General features: G+C 46.4%; 1 protein-coding gene across 4 annotated transcripts in view; it reads right to left on the bottom strand.

Moving 5' to 3' along the window:
• Nucleotides 1-14,597, bottom strand: part of RAB37 (RAB37, member RAS oncogene family) — a 79,057-nt gene extending 64,460 nt beyond the window's left edge. For all 4 annotated transcript variants that reach the window (XM_017950947.3, XM_021927929.2, XM_017950948.3 and 1 more), the window contains exon 1: nt 13,004-14,597. In XM_017950947.3, coding sequence (XP_017806436.1) covers nt 13,004-13,075 — 72 coding nt within the window. In that variant the 5' untranslated portion in view covers nt 13,076-14,597. The remainder of the gene's footprint in view (nt 1-13,003) is intronic.
• Between the last annotated feature and the right edge of the window lie 494 nt (nt 14,598-15,091).

Raw genomic sequence — 15,091 nt, 5'->3', positions numbered from 1 at the left:
GCCTCCAAAAGTGCTGGGATTGTAGGTGTGAGCCACCATGCCCAGCCCATCTTTATTTTTAAGATATGTACTTTGAAACAGTGGCATTCTCAGGAAATTTTTTCTTTGCTTTTCATGTTTTTAATTTTGCAATTAAATATATTAATAATAATGACTCTCTTGGCTGGGTGTGGTGGCTCACGCCTATAATCCTAGCACTTTGGGAGGCTGAGGCAGGTGGATCACTTGAGGTCAGGAATTCATGACCAGCCTGGCCAATACCATCTCTACTAAAAATACAAAAAAAAAGAAAAAGAAAAAGAAAAAATTTAGCAGGGCTTCATGGCACACACCTGTGATCCTAGCTACTTGGAAGGCTGAAGTGGGAGGATCCCTTGAACCTGGGAGGAAGAGGTTGCAGTGAGGAGGCAGAGGAGGCAGAGTGCATGCCACTGCACTCCAGGGTGACAGAGACACGTCTCAATAAATAAATAAATAAATAAATAAATAAATAAAATAATGACTCTCATTATTCACTAACAGCCACCAATACAACCTTATTGTTTGTTCAGCACAATGCTCAGATCACAAACATGACCCCTGTCTGCTTCTTCCCCTGCCTCTATCACAGCCACTTACCCCCGAGGACTTGCCCACCCATCCACCCTCCGACTGTCTGATCTGCCTTCCAGGCCACACTTCCTGCTGCCCGTGACCCTCGCAGATGCTGTCCTGGGGATGCAGCCACCCCTCGACAGTGAATGCCACTGTGGTGCTGCCTATTCCTTTGCCATCTGACCCAAAGCATAAGATGACTCTTCCCTGGTGACTCGGGGCACATCCAAAACCAGGCGTGGTGTGAGGCCATCAGAAGGCAGAGATGCCCCAGGGAATAGCTCAAAACTACCGCACAGAGCCAGGCTCAGAGGTTGCAGCAGGGGTTTTTGTCTGACAGCAAGAATGGCTACATAAAATAAAAATACAGGGATCGTTGTACAAATATTATTAAGACTTTAAAGATGGCGAATGCAAAGTGTTAAGCCAAATGCAGGGCCCTTCTAAGTGCAGGGCCTTATGTGACTTTGTAGGTGGCACACCCATAAAGCTGGCCTTGTTTGGTGCTTTCCTGCCTCACTTCTCATCTGTGTTCATGTAGCCTTGGGCTGACACGCCCTACCCAGCAATGGAAAAATTCAGGCGTCTCCATAGCAGCTAACCATGGTCCTTAAGAGAGGTGGAAGAACTTCCCCTCATTCCTGTCTGAGCTCGGCTTCCTGAATCCTCATTCCCTTCTCCAATCAACCTTTTCCCAGGATGATCCACTGCTGGATCATCTATTTCCTTCAGAGAAAATTCTAGTCCCACCCATAGAGGGAGGTCTGGCTTTGCAGCCCCAATAAGTCGATCGCTTCATAGGGTGACAGCAATTTATTTCCCAAGTCCAGTCATTAATAATCCAAATCCAGTTATTCAGTCTTAAATGACACTACGTGGGAGGCAGCGAGAGCCCAGTTCAGGTGGGACTGTGACAAGTCCAGTTCATTTCTTTTCAGTCACTTCTCATTAAAGATTTAAAAATGCTGGGACCCAGCCTTGCCCGGGATTACCATGGGACATCTGTTGTTTTTGCATGGCTAGCCTCCAGATGACACCATCCCATTTTCCCTGGAAACTATTTTCTTCCACCTTTTTTTTTTTTTTTTTTTTCGAGACGGAGTTTCGCTCTTGTTGCCCAGGCTGGAGTGCAATGGCGCGATCTAGGCTCACCGCAACCTCCGCCTCCCGGCTTCAAGTGATTCTCCTGCCTCAGCTTCCCAAGTAGCTGGGATTATAGGCATGTGCCACCACACCTGGCTAATTCTGTATTTTTAGTAGAGAAAGGGTTTCCCCATGTTGGTCAGGCTGGTCTCGAACTCCTGACCTCAGGTGATCAACCCACCTTGACCTCCCAAAGTGCTGGGATTATAGGCATGATCCACCACGCCTGGCCCACTTTATTCCACTCTTGATCCACAAGATTGGGTGGGATTGACTCCACCTTCGGGGTGGACATGTGACCCGGGCTTAAGCTGTCCATCGTGTTCTACCCTCTGGCTATAGTACTGGTTCAGGGGTGGGCATGTGACCTGGGCTTAAGCTGTCCATTGTGTTCTACCCTCTGGCTATAGTATTGGTTCAGGGGTGGGCATGTGGCAATTTCAGTCTCCAGCGAGTGTTGGATCTAGGACTTTGGTTGGAACTGGGAGCTGTGAGGATGTGATCCTGGGGCTGCTGTAAAATGATGGGGCCCCATGAGGAGAAGCCTGACTGTGAATGGAGCCAAGTCAGAGAGAAAAATGAGAGAGAGAGACAGAGAGTGAGGCTGAAGTCACTGAGAGTCCCTGGGTCCAGCTGAGCTTGATGTCAGCTGCACTTTCCAGGTTTCTCTGGTACAGGAACCAGTGAATTCTCTTTTCAGCTTAAGCCGATTTGAGTTGGGTTTTGTCACTGGAAATCAAGAGTCCTGATCATAAGATTTCCCCTTTTGCAGTCAAGGATAACGCCTGTTCTCTTTACACACAGTGCTGGGGAAATCAACTGGGATGATTTATGTGCAAGTTTTCTGCAAGTTGGAAAGTGCTGTTGGAATGGAATGACCTAGGATGCAGAGTTAGCTAACAGCAGGGACAGGGCTCAAGCTTGGTTCTTTGGTACTGAAAGCCCAGTTCTCTTTCTCTGCTAATGAGCTGCCTCCTACTCTAAGAAAATCAGTGAGCAGGGCAGAAGGTGGTCAGGACAGGTGGTGGACAGGGCAGGTGGTGAACAGGATGAGGGTGAAGAGGGAAGGCAGTAGACAGGACAGGTGGTGGACAGAACAAGTGATGGATGGGGCAGGTCAGGTGGTGGATGGAACCAGTGGTGAACAGGACAGGTGGTAGACAGCACAGGTGGTGGTCAGGACAGATGATGGCCAGGGCCTATGCTATCCTGGTTCTCATGTGTCTGCCGTCTGGAGGATACCTGGTTTCAGGGAAAGGAGAGTGCGGGTCCTGGAGGACATGCCTGCAGAGCTCACCTGGCCTCTCCCTCTGTCTTTCCCAAGCCTCTCTTTGTGTGCCACGCTGCCATCCCAAGGGCTAGGAGCCTGGTGTTTTGGGTGTAGTTGAGTGCTTTTCAGCTTCTGTCTTTGGAGATGTTCATGGAAGGGATCCAGCTTTGTTTCTATGTGTTGGACTCTGCCATGCTTGGACAGGGGTCTTTGCACTGGGCACTTCTCAGAAGTGCACCAGGAGTCTCTTCCTTTCTTGGACATGGGCTTGAAGGGATCCCTGTGTTGGGGGCTCAGAGCCCTCTGACCTTCAGAGGTGAGACCCCATCCTGTGACTTTGGGCTTTATAGCCCCTCAGATCAGTCAATCAGCCAGGAACCAGAAGTTGGCAGCCTTTAGATCAGCAAGCATTTGACCTGGTCCCCAAGGGCCCAGCTTCCCACCATATGAGACTAGAAGTCTTTGACCTTCATGGGCACCAAGGTCCATGTGGCACATTGGGCTGCAGTCAGATGTGGCCTTAGCCATCTCTCTCTGTGCCATCCCTCTGATCCACCCAGCCTGCTGGACTCAGCTCCTTGGGGAATGAAGAGTGGGTTTTGTTCCTGGGGACTGGCATGAGGTGCCCAGTAAATGTTTGGTGAATTGATCCTCAGGATTCTCAGGCAGAAATATCAGATTTCAAGGGGAGCACGTGGACATGGGTGGTGGTGGGATATAAGGAAATGACCCCAATCACCTTTCTACTCTTTCATGGTTCTTGCCCCTGAAACCCAAGTCCATAAGGCTCTAACACAGGCCTTGAGTGAGATGCAGGAAGAAGTATGAAATGACAACTTCTGGCGATGACTGACAGAGGTTTCTGAAGATGGAACCTCCCTTCCTTTTCCCTCATCATAACCAGGTCAAGTCCAGGGAATTCTCAAGCTCAAAGGCAAGGGGTTCTTAAAGGATTGCAGGAAATACAGACCTGGAGAGAACAGAATGACTGCCCAGCCCAAGGCAGTTAAATATATACAGCTGAGGGAGGCAGAGATGGGGTCGGGGGGAGGACCTAAGGGTAGAAGGGGCTGGTGGGGTTGTAGATTGAGGCTGTCCCTATAGTGTAGCCAGCTACCAAATCATGTCAGCCTGATAGAATTAAACATTTGAATCCTCCAAGTTCCATTTTTCCCCCTGGATTTCATGCTTAGCAAACAATCTCCTGATTATAATGTGGCTTGGCATCTAGGGCAATACATGTCTTGTGAGTCTGATTAACATCAGCCTGACTGGAGAGATGCAGCCACTCTTGGGTGAGTGAGCAAAACCAGCTCTACATAGTTGAAGGCCACACAATGGACTGCGGTCAATGCCCTAAAGTAGTGACCGTCTGTGACCCTCTTGGTGAAGCCCCTTGTCCTCTCCTGACTCTATCCCTCTGCCTGTCTACCTTGCTTGGATTCGACTATAGGCAAATTTCTTAATGTCTCGGTGCCTCAGTTTACTCATCTGTAAAATGAGATTAAAATAGGATTGTTGTAGGGTTAAGTGAGTTAAGAGATGCTAAGTGCTTAGAATATTACTTGGCATGCAAGTGCTGTCTAAGGATCTGCTGTAATGATTCCGGCTTCCACAATGCTGGCTGTGACCTTGAGGAAGTCATTTTTTTTCTTTCTTTCTTTTGTTTTTTTTTTGAGACAGAGTCTTGCTGTGTCACCCAGGCTGGAGTGCAGTGTCGAAATCTCAGCTCACTGCAACCTCCGCCTCCTGGGTTCAAGCAATTCTCCTGCCTCAGCCTCCTGAGTAGCTGGGATTACAGGCATGTGCCACCACACCTGGCTAATTTTTGTATTTTTAGTAGAGACAGGGTTTCAACATGTTGGCCAGGTTGGTCTCAAACTACTGACCTCGTGGTCTGCCCGTCTCAGCCTCCCAAAGTGCTGGGATTGCAGGTGTGAGCCACTATGCCTGGCCATCTGGCCTTTGTTTCCCCGTCCTATATGGAATTAACAGTAACATCTGGAAAAAAGCATATGTTAAGTACAAAATATCTTGGCATATATTAAAGTGTTTTGTAAATGGTAAAATGCTGCACAAATAAACCATATGCTTATTTGGATAATGTATTGGGAACAATTATTAGTCTTACTGGGTCCCTGTAGATTATAGTGCAGAGATGATTTTTAATATTTCTCACCTGATGACTGAATGAAACCCGAGGTGGGACCCAGCTTCTCTGGAAGAGAAGAAGGAAGGAGGATCTGGGTAAAGGCAAGGGGGAGGTGAGGAGGGAGATTCCAGGGGCTGAAAGGGAGCATCTGCCTCATGTGGACTGGGTACCAGGCTTTATTCTCTTCCAAAGCATACACTGCTTCTTAACATGAGCTTGGGGAAGGTGTTACCAGTTCCTGACTCTCTCCTACGGCTATTGTTCTAATAAACGACAGTTCCGATTTTTAATAAACAGAGTTGCTGGGAGATGGTATGAATGCAAAAATCAAACAGGAGAGGGAGGAAGAAGAGGAGGAGAAATGTTTGCTTTGTCTTTTTTTTGAGACAGAGTCTTGCTTTGTTGCCCAGGCTGGAGTGCAGTCACGCAACCTCGGCTCACTGCAACCTCACTGCAACCTCATCCTCCTGGGTTCAAGAGATTCTCCTGCCTCAGCCTTCCAAGTAGCTGGGGTTATAGGCTCCCGCCACCATGCCCAGGTAATTTTTGTATTTTTACTAGAGACAGAGTTTCCCCATGCTGGCCAGGCTGATCTGGAACTCCTGACCTCAGGTGATCTGCCTGCCTTGGCCTCCCAAAGTGCCGGGATTACACGCCTGAGCCACTGCGCCCAGCCTGCTTTGCCTTTAAAAGGCTCATAACAAAAGATAAGGGGAGACAGAGAACAAAAACGGATGGTCACTGGCCCTGCCCGCAGCTCATGAGAGGAAGGGTGCATATGTGTGCATGTGTGTGTGTGCCTGTGTGTGTGTGTGTGTGTGTGTGTGTGTGTGTGTGTGGTGGCAGCCAGGGGCAGAAGGCTAGCAAGCAAGAGAAAATTTGAACTTAAACACAGCTTGGTTTAAGATACCTACAAGCATGTGCGTTTGCAGAAGCACAAATGATTAAAGAACATCCTCATGTTGATGGGTAGAAACTGTCTGCTAATAAGCAAATGAGAAGGTGCTAATAAGCAAATGACAAGGGAGGGAGTTGACTTTGGCATCAAGGTCAGGAACCATGTGCTAGGGAAATTCTTGAGCCCTGCATGTCTCAAGTTATTTTCACTGTACCACTCAAGGCCTTGCTCCCTTTAGGAGCAGGGTGAGGGCTGGTGTCATCAGTTAGGGGTTAAGATTTTCCAGATCTGTTTGCTTGGAGCTGTCTCTCTTGGCCCCAGAAAAACCTCCTCTGGTTAAGGGATGGGAGGATGTCCAGGGCCACTCCCAGCTGGGAACTGCATTGCCTGAGTGAGTTAACAAGGAGCTGTGATCTCCATTCCCACTCGCAGTCTCTAGAGACTGTTTCTCTTGCCTGAGAAGAGGAGGAAGGAAGCAAGAAGCGTTATTGGGATAAGTTTAGATCCACTTCAAATGCCCAGTTCAGCAATTCTCCAGCCTGGTGCTCACCTCTGGCTGTTTACTTCTACCCAGCCAGGCGGAGTTTCCTGCCCTGAAACTGAAGGAAGTCCCTCCCCAGAACAGCTTATGAGAGGAAACATTAGGGCAGCAACAGGAGTGAGTCTCAGACATTTTCTCACAAAAGGCCCCAGGGACCACAAATTAAAGGGAAGGATGCTTAGGAGAGGAAAGCCTAAAGAGTTTGGAAAACGACTTTGAGGCATTAAACTGAGTCACCATCATTTCCTGCTGAGGTTGTCCTAAGAGAACTAGCAGGCACCACTCCCCACACCAGCTGCCTGCTCTGGGATCTGGGCAGGACCGATCTATTAGCCAAAGGAGTCCCAGACGGTCCCAGATTGCCAGTGATGTAATATACACTTCATTTGTTTATCTGTAAGCCTTCAGAGCAAGCAAGAGAGGAAAACAAGCCAGTGGAGATATTATACAGGGAGCAGCTAGCTTTTCTTGGCTTTCTTGTTTGTTCCTGAGCTGACAATAGAAATCTTTCGAGAACAGGAGCTAGTGCACTTTGAAAACAAAATGTCTTCACTTACAGGGCATGGATTTTTCTGTGGATTTGGATTTTTTGAGGACAAATTTGCATACCATTATCATTGTTTCATTGAAAAAAAAATAAAAGAAGCACCTGTGGGATAGAGAATGGGAGAGGAACACAGAATGGCGAGTATGGTCTTTCGTTGTTTTATTTGTCTTTCCCTTGTACAATTTTCTGGCAGGGAAGGACAACGCTGTTGTATCCAGACCTTTCCCTAGGATTAATGGGTGACAGTCCCATGGGGAGGGAGCTAGTTCGTTTGTGGAACTCTGTATCTCCTGGATGTTAACTTTATTTTTCATTTTTTAATTTTCATTTTTTTTTTTTTTTGTGGGAGGGGACAGAGTCTCGCTCTGTCGCCCAGGCTGGAGTGCAATGGTGTGATCTCGGCTCACTGCAACCTCCGCTTCCTGGGTTCAAGCAATTCTCCTGCCTCAGTCTCCTGAGTGACTGGGATTACAGGTGTGCACCACCACGCCTGACTAATTTTTGTATTTTTAGTAGAGACAGGGTTTCACCATGTTGGCCAAGCTGGTCTCGAATTCCTGACCTCATGATCCACCCACCTCAGCATCCCAAAGTGCTGGGATTACAGGTGTGAGCCACCATACCAAGCCTGGATGCTAACTTCAATCAGAAGCTATAAATAGGAGAGGACATTTCAAATTGAGTCAGACATGACCTTTGCTTCCTGGGTCATTCTCCTGCAGGTACCCGTATCTATCTTAGGACACTTCTGGGATTATATAGAAGTATAGCCATTTGTGTGCATGCCTTCTAGGCCATAAGCTTAGTGAAGATGGGAATCATATGCATCTATGTTCTCGATAATGACCAGCCTAGTTCTTTACGCTTTGGAAATGTCCAATGCATGTTTGCTAAATGAATCGATGAGGCACGCGGACTTTTGAGGGACACAGAAATTATGAGATGGGTAGTAGAAGGAAGTGAAGAACAAGTGCAAGAGATGGGGGAGAGTGGCAGATATTACCTGCTTGCCTTTTCCTTTCACCCAGAAGAGGTGTTAGAGCGGTCGGAGGAAATGGAAATACTTTGGAAGACAGAGACCTGATAATCCCTTTTCACCCAACGAGAACCAAGCCCTGGATGAATGGATGAGCAGCTCGCGTTTTTCTGCCTCCTGCCCCCGGTCTTTCTGAGACTGACTTTGTCCTAGGAACTGTTTGTCCCTCTGGAAGTTAGACTGGTATGTGAGTGTTCCTTAGAGCCCTGGTGATGGGGAATTAGGAAGTAAGTGCTTGAACTGAAGCCCTTTTGTCCTAATTCACTGCTATCTGGGGCAAAAGCTTGCCCTCTCTGTGAAAATGAAATGAAAATCTTTTCATTTTCCCAGAACTCAAGGTCAGACCCTGGCACAGTAGGGCCCCTACCCCGTACCATTGCCCTGGATGGCTCTCGAAGCTGGTGGCAAGAGAGAACTGAGAGGTCTCTGAGGAAAAGAGCAACCAGGTTGCTCATTTGTTTTAAATTATTTAGTCACATCAAATATTCAGATTTGTGGCAACAACTCTATTTAAAAACTCCGGGCACATGATGGATGAGCTCAATGTTTTCAGTCAGTTCCCAGTTTCCAGCCCACCCTCCGGGAATCTTCTAAGAGTTACCTGGGCTTGCCCGGGTTAGCCTCCAACTGCCGGGACCAGCTAAAGTGCAAGAGCTACACAATGCCTGTGATGATATTTGGCATACGTTTTTCATATAAATGAATTTCATCATGTCCCATACATTGCCTTCAAGAGAAAAAAGATATTCAACTTAGGAAGTCAGAACTGGGATGTTTGCATAGAAGTCACGCTTTTTGTATAGGCGGGTTGTGTGAGTTTGTTTCCATGGACTTCGGACTTCTGCCTGTGAAATATGTGGTGTGTGTGTTTCTGAGGTTCTCTGTGTATGAAGCTGCTGCTCTTCTCACAAAGCTCATCATTTTAGGTGAGACTGAATGTGACACCCATTGAAGCCGCTTTGGAGCCCAAGATGCATGCCCTAATACTTTTTTTTCTTTTCTTTCTTTCTTTTTTTTTTTAAATTGAAGACAGAGTCTCACTCTGTCACCAGGCTGGAGTGCGGTGGTGTGATCTTGGTTCACTGCAACTTCTGCTTCCCGGGTTTAAGCGATTATCCTGCCTTAGCCTCCCGAGTAGCTAGGACTACAGGTGCGTGCCACCACACCCGCTAATTTTTGTATTTTTAGTAGAAACGGGGTTTCACCATGTTGGCCAGGATGGTCTCGATCTCCTGACCTCATGATTCTCCCTCCTCGGCCTCCCAAAGTGCTGGGAGCCACCGTGCCCAGCTAGTACAACCACTTTTACTGAATGCTTCCTATATTCCAGATATTTTATATATATGCCTTACATTATATTATCTAACATCCTTGCTCAAAAATAATAAGGCAGGTATTATCATTCCTATTTTATAGCTAAGAAAAGTAAGACTCACAGATGTTGCTCAAAGTCACATCAAGGTTTGGCTTATTCCAAGCCTGGAGTTTCGTTTCATCATACAACAATGTCTCCCCTCTGGCAAGTTTCTAGGACTACCCTACCTAACATCTGCTGCACTGTCACAATGCAAGATGATACTTCTTCCTCTATAATGATAATCTCTGGGGGAGGGTGTGTGGCAAGTGGAATGTGGGAGGGGGGCTCTTGGGAAGCTGACAAGGCTCTATTTGTTTCTCTTGATAGTGGTTACACAGGTATGTTCACTCTGTGATGATTCACCAAGGTAGACACATAAGATTCAGAATTGCTTGGTGTTTGTCATTTTTCTTTTCTTTTTTTTGTTTTTGTTTTTGTTTTTTGAGATGGAGTCTTGCTCTGTCGCTGAAGCTGGAGTGCAGTGGCATGATCTTGGCTCACTGCAGTCTCCACCTCCTGGGTTCAAGTGATTCTCCTGTCTCAGCCTCCCTAGTAGCTGAGATTACAGGAGTGTGTTACCACACCTGGCTGATTTTTGTATTTATAGTAGAGACAAAGTTTCACCATGTTGGCCAGGCTGGTCTTGAACTCCTGACCTCAGGTGATCTGCCTGACTCAGCTTCCCAAAGTGATGTTTGTTATGTGTCAATAACAAGTCTATTTAAAAAATCATTTCTCTATACTGGGTATGGTGGCTCATACCCATAATACCAGCACTTTGGGAGGCTGAGTGAGTGGATTTCTTGAGGCCAGGAATTCAAGACCAGCCTGACCAACATCATGAAACTCTGTCTCTACAAAACAACAACAACCAAAAAATTAGCCAGGCATGGTGGCACATGCCTGCAGTTCCAGCTACTGAGGAGGCTGAGGTGGGAGGATCACTTGAGCCTGGGAGGCAGAGGTTGCAGTGAGCTGAGATCACACCACTGCGTTCCAGCCTGGGAGACAGAGTGAGACCCCACTTCAAAAAAAAATTTATCCTAGCAATTAATGTTGGAGGGGAGCCCTGCTTCTCATGGACAATAGACACTGATTAATCAGTGGGAACTCCTTGGACTCTACTACATACTAATTTTTAAAATAATACAAATAAGTTGATGCCCTGCCCCTTTACAAAAAGCGTTTTAAGTGGATCACAATAAAACATCATGCACAATCATAAAGTGGTATTAGGAGGAGGTTGTCAGCACTATATAGGAAGGAAAACTTTCCTTACATACATATGTCACTCTGCTGGGCACCACAGAAGGCTTAAGGCTGGCTTCCACTCTCAGGGTGCTCACACAGCCAAGCTGATGACACTGAGCCGTTACTAGTAGTAAATAGACACTTGCCTCTAAATATATTGGAACTTGTTGGAATGGGTTCCCACTCTCAATTTGGTGATCAATAAACTCAAAGGAAGTAAAAGTTTTCATGGACTACATCCTACATCTCATGTGTGGGTAATTGAAATGGAAAATACCACATCTGATCAATATTTTGAATAATCTGAGCTCCCAATCTTAAAGCTTTCAAAATGAATATTTATACGTCTATAGGATGGTATAAACTTGGAGAGACTCACTTATCTAGTTGCCAGGACAATTTTGTAATAGATTTGTAATTATGTTCCTCTGCTTGCATAAACATTTTTTTTTTTTTTTGAGACAAAGTCTTGCTTTGTTGCCCAGGCTAGAGTGGAGTACAGGGGCATGATTTTGGCTCACTGCAGCCTCTGCCTCCCAGGCTCAAGCAATTCTCCTGCCTTAGCCTCCTGAGTAGCTGGGATCAGATGTGCATACCACCATGCCAAGCTAATTTTTGTATTCTTAGGAGAGATGGGTTTCACCATGTTGGCCAGGCTGGTCTCGAACCCTTGACCTCAAGTGATCCAAAGTGAGCCTCAACCTCCCAAAGTGCTGAGATTACAGGTGTGAGCCACCATGCCTGGCCTCGCATGCACTTTTTACTGGGCTAACTCTACAACATCAAATAGCACAGAACTTCTAGTTTACTTCAGACTGTGATGGCTTTAAAATTTCTAGACTGGGGTAGTGGTTATACATTTTTTCTCCTTCCCTGTATCCTAGTAATTCAGAGACCTGGAGGGAGAATATACATAGACTGTCAGATCTACAGACCTGCTTCCTTCAGTAGCTGATTTTCTTTCATTTGTGTCAGAAACAGGCAGCATGGCACAGAGTCATGCACCTAAAACTTTATTGTGCATATTTATTCCTAGAGATCTTGTTAAAATGCAGATTCAGATTTAGCCCCTCTAGGGTCAGGACTGAGATTCTGCTTTCTATTTTAATAAGTTCCCAGGTAATGCCAATGCTGCTGGTCCATGGACTGAACACTTTGATGAGAAGTTTAGTAAGGATATAGAAGAAAGAATACTACATATGGAGTAGTAATTTCTGGCTTTTAGTATCAGCCCTGCCATTTACCAGCTTGCTTTCTTGGACAAGTCATTTTGCCTCTCTGGGTTTTAGTTTCCTCAAATAAAAGCTGTGTGATAGAGGAGGAGGTGGGGTTAGGTTATTTCAAAGCTTGCATTAATAGACTCTTCAAAGTGATGTTTTGATTAAAAAACTCCACCTACAGGATCACATACAGCCTTCCAAGGGACTAACAGGTGAACTGGCATTATCAAAGCAGAAATTATAAGGGCTGGAGTAGGAGGGCATGGGAAAGTCAGAGAAAGGGAAGGTGAGCCATAACTTATCATGGCAAATATAAGGCTTTGATTCTTTCAGAGTGATGGATTTTGAATTAAAACTGTTATCCTGAGAGAGGCTATTATTTTCCCCTCCAACCGTCTTAGGGGGAGACCTGCTTTACTGAAAACTGAGTTGCATAAGAAACTTGAATGAAGGAAGCAATGGATGTGTTAGTGCTTTTAAATAAGCAAATGCTTACAGGGGTTGTGAGTGAGTCATGGCTGGAGGGAAGCTTTCTGGAGCCATGAGGGAGTCTGGTTTGAAAACAGCAGTTCATCTCTGCTGCAGACCGTTTCTCTAATTTCAGACAAATTGGCCAGAAATTCAGGTGTTTGGCCACTGCTAGCAGACGTAACAGGGACAAATGCAGTCTCCTACAAGGGTTAGGACAGCAAAGGTGCCAGGGGGCATACAGGGGCATAAATAGGCAAGGAGAAGGAGGGGTGAAAAAGGAACACAGATGATTTAAGTGAATGAATGAAGCTTCTGACCATCTGAGCCTCTGGAGGCAGCCCTTCCCCAAGAGCTCACCCATCTCTATTTTGAGCAGGAAACAGGATCAGACAGAAAGGGCTCCCCAGACTCATAGATACAAGCTAGTTTCTCATTAAGTCCCAAAGCAAAGTCAGGGGAGTGGAGAAAACTGGTGCTGGCGCCTGTTCCAACGGTTAGGTTGGGAAATACAGGAGATATTTACCTTATGTAGGACGTGCTCGTTGAAGTCAGGGCCAGCTCCTCCCTGGTAGGAATCGGGTCTCTGCAGGTCCATGCCCGACTTGGAGCTCGCCACTCCGACTCTCCCTGCGCTCTGCGTCAGTGCTTCCAGGAGCTCGGTCCGAGTTCCGCTGGGTGCGGCAGGCTCGGGTCTGAGCCCTGCGGGCCGGGCCGCATCCGTTTTCAGCACTGGACAGTTCCCCGCAGCGGCCGCGGCGCGGTACCAGGCGGGCAGACGGCCACGCTCTTCCAGGACGGAGTGTTTCAGCACCAGGAACAGCGACTCCGCCGTTGTGCGCCTGGGACCAGAGTTCTGAGATCCTGTCAGCTCCAATCCCTGCCTCTTAGGACTCCAGGATGCTGGCAGGGACGCAAGATTTGGGTCCGGCTGGTGATCCCTGCGTATTTCATTCAGCTACCGGACTCCGGAGGCTCAGCGACCCGGCTGCGTTCTCAGGGCATTGCAGTCCCGGGAGCTCACCGTTCCTGATTCCGAGAGAACGGGCATCTCCGTCACCACGCAGCTTAGCGCAGCGCAGCTCTCCTCACACGTTTGCAGGGGCGAAGTCCTGCGGCGCTGGCGGCGCTTCTGTTTTTGTCCCTGGACGATTCTCTCCAGGATGTATGAGATAAATAGAGATTCTAAGCCTGAGGTCGACAGACGATGGGTCTTAGGTGTCCCCAAAGTCCCTGAAATATGCTAAATTCTGCTTACCTGCATTTTCCTAGGGAGAAGGTCCAGGGCTTTAATCACATTCTCTCCAGTATACTTGACCCCAAGAAGTTAAGAACAATGGGCCCAGGAGAGGCAGATGGTGGTTTGGTTAGAAGCACAGGCTCCAGGATTCAAATCTTGACTCTGAAAATTATTAGTTGTGTAACCTCGGGCAAATTAATCTCTCCTAAGTGTCCACAAAATGGAGATAATATTATAATAGTACCTGCCTCATGGTTTTGTTCTGAGGATTTAATGAGTTAATTCATGTAAAAAGCCTAGAACAGTGCCCGGCATGTACTAAGAACTCAATAAATGTGAGCTACTACGCTCTCCGCAAAGGGGATGAAGAGCTCTGGCTACTTCCCCTAAACATTAGGGGAGTCCTGCTGCTGTGATCATTGATTGGCAAAATTGCATCATCACCTGTAATATGAGAGCGTGAGGCTGACCACCATGGGAACTGGAGGCTGAGACTGTGGCCCCTGGGATTATTATCAGATTACTAAGGACAAGTCCTAGTACCACCCACCGGCCCTTGGAGTCAGTATCAACATGAAAGGAAAGAGCCAGGCTTAGGGTTAAAAGAGTACATTTTACTCCTGGGTTTCACTCCTTTTTGGCTGAGTTGCGTGAGCCAGATCACTCGTGTTCCCTGGGATTACTTACGTTTTCTCATTTGCAAAATAGGTAGAGTAATCTGTGCCCATTTTATTGGGTTTGGGGGAAGAGTGAGACAATGCATATGAAAAGTCTTTATTTTCTTTTAAATTGTAAAGCAAATTTCATTTATAAAGCTTTATTATTGCTGGAATCACTATACTGTAAATAGTCAATGATTAAATGATTAAATGAACAAAGCTAGGGAAACAATGTGCTTGTTTTATGAGATTCTCACTGGACTGATTTTTTTTTCAGCCTGTGACAAATACATACCATCCGATGGTTGGAATTCTTAATGTGAGGTGAATAAATGGATGAATGTATGTTAGGGGAACTTTGCAACATTTATAACGTTACACAAAGTTTTGCTTCTGTGCCTTTTTCTGGGGGAGGAGAAATCTCCAGAAGAAGAAATGAATCCCATAGATTTTATTAAGTTCTCAAAGTTGTTTACACTCAAAAAAAGTACAGAATGAATAGCTTAGACTTGGTCATCTTAACTTTCTCCTGAGCTTCCTCAACAACCCTGACTACTATAGATAAGAAGATTCTAGAGGCTTTGTCTGGAACCTCACATTCCTTGGAAGGTTCACTTCTCAGGGTCTTGTTTGGAGTTCTGAAGGTTCAGAAACATTATTCTGTTTGTTCAGGTTTATAGAGCAAATAGCGGAGGATCTGAACCAATCCAGAATT

The sequence above is a fragment of the Papio anubis genome, chromosome 17 (genome assembly GCF_008728515.1).
Source record: "Papio anubis isolate 15944 chromosome 17, Panubis1.0, whole genome shotgun sequence".
Taxonomy (NCBI): Eukaryota; Metazoa; Chordata; class Mammalia; order Primates; family Cercopithecidae; genus Papio; species Papio anubis.
The sequence above is the reverse complement of the archived record's forward strand: the minus strand, read 5'-3'. Positions and strand labels throughout refer to the sequence as shown.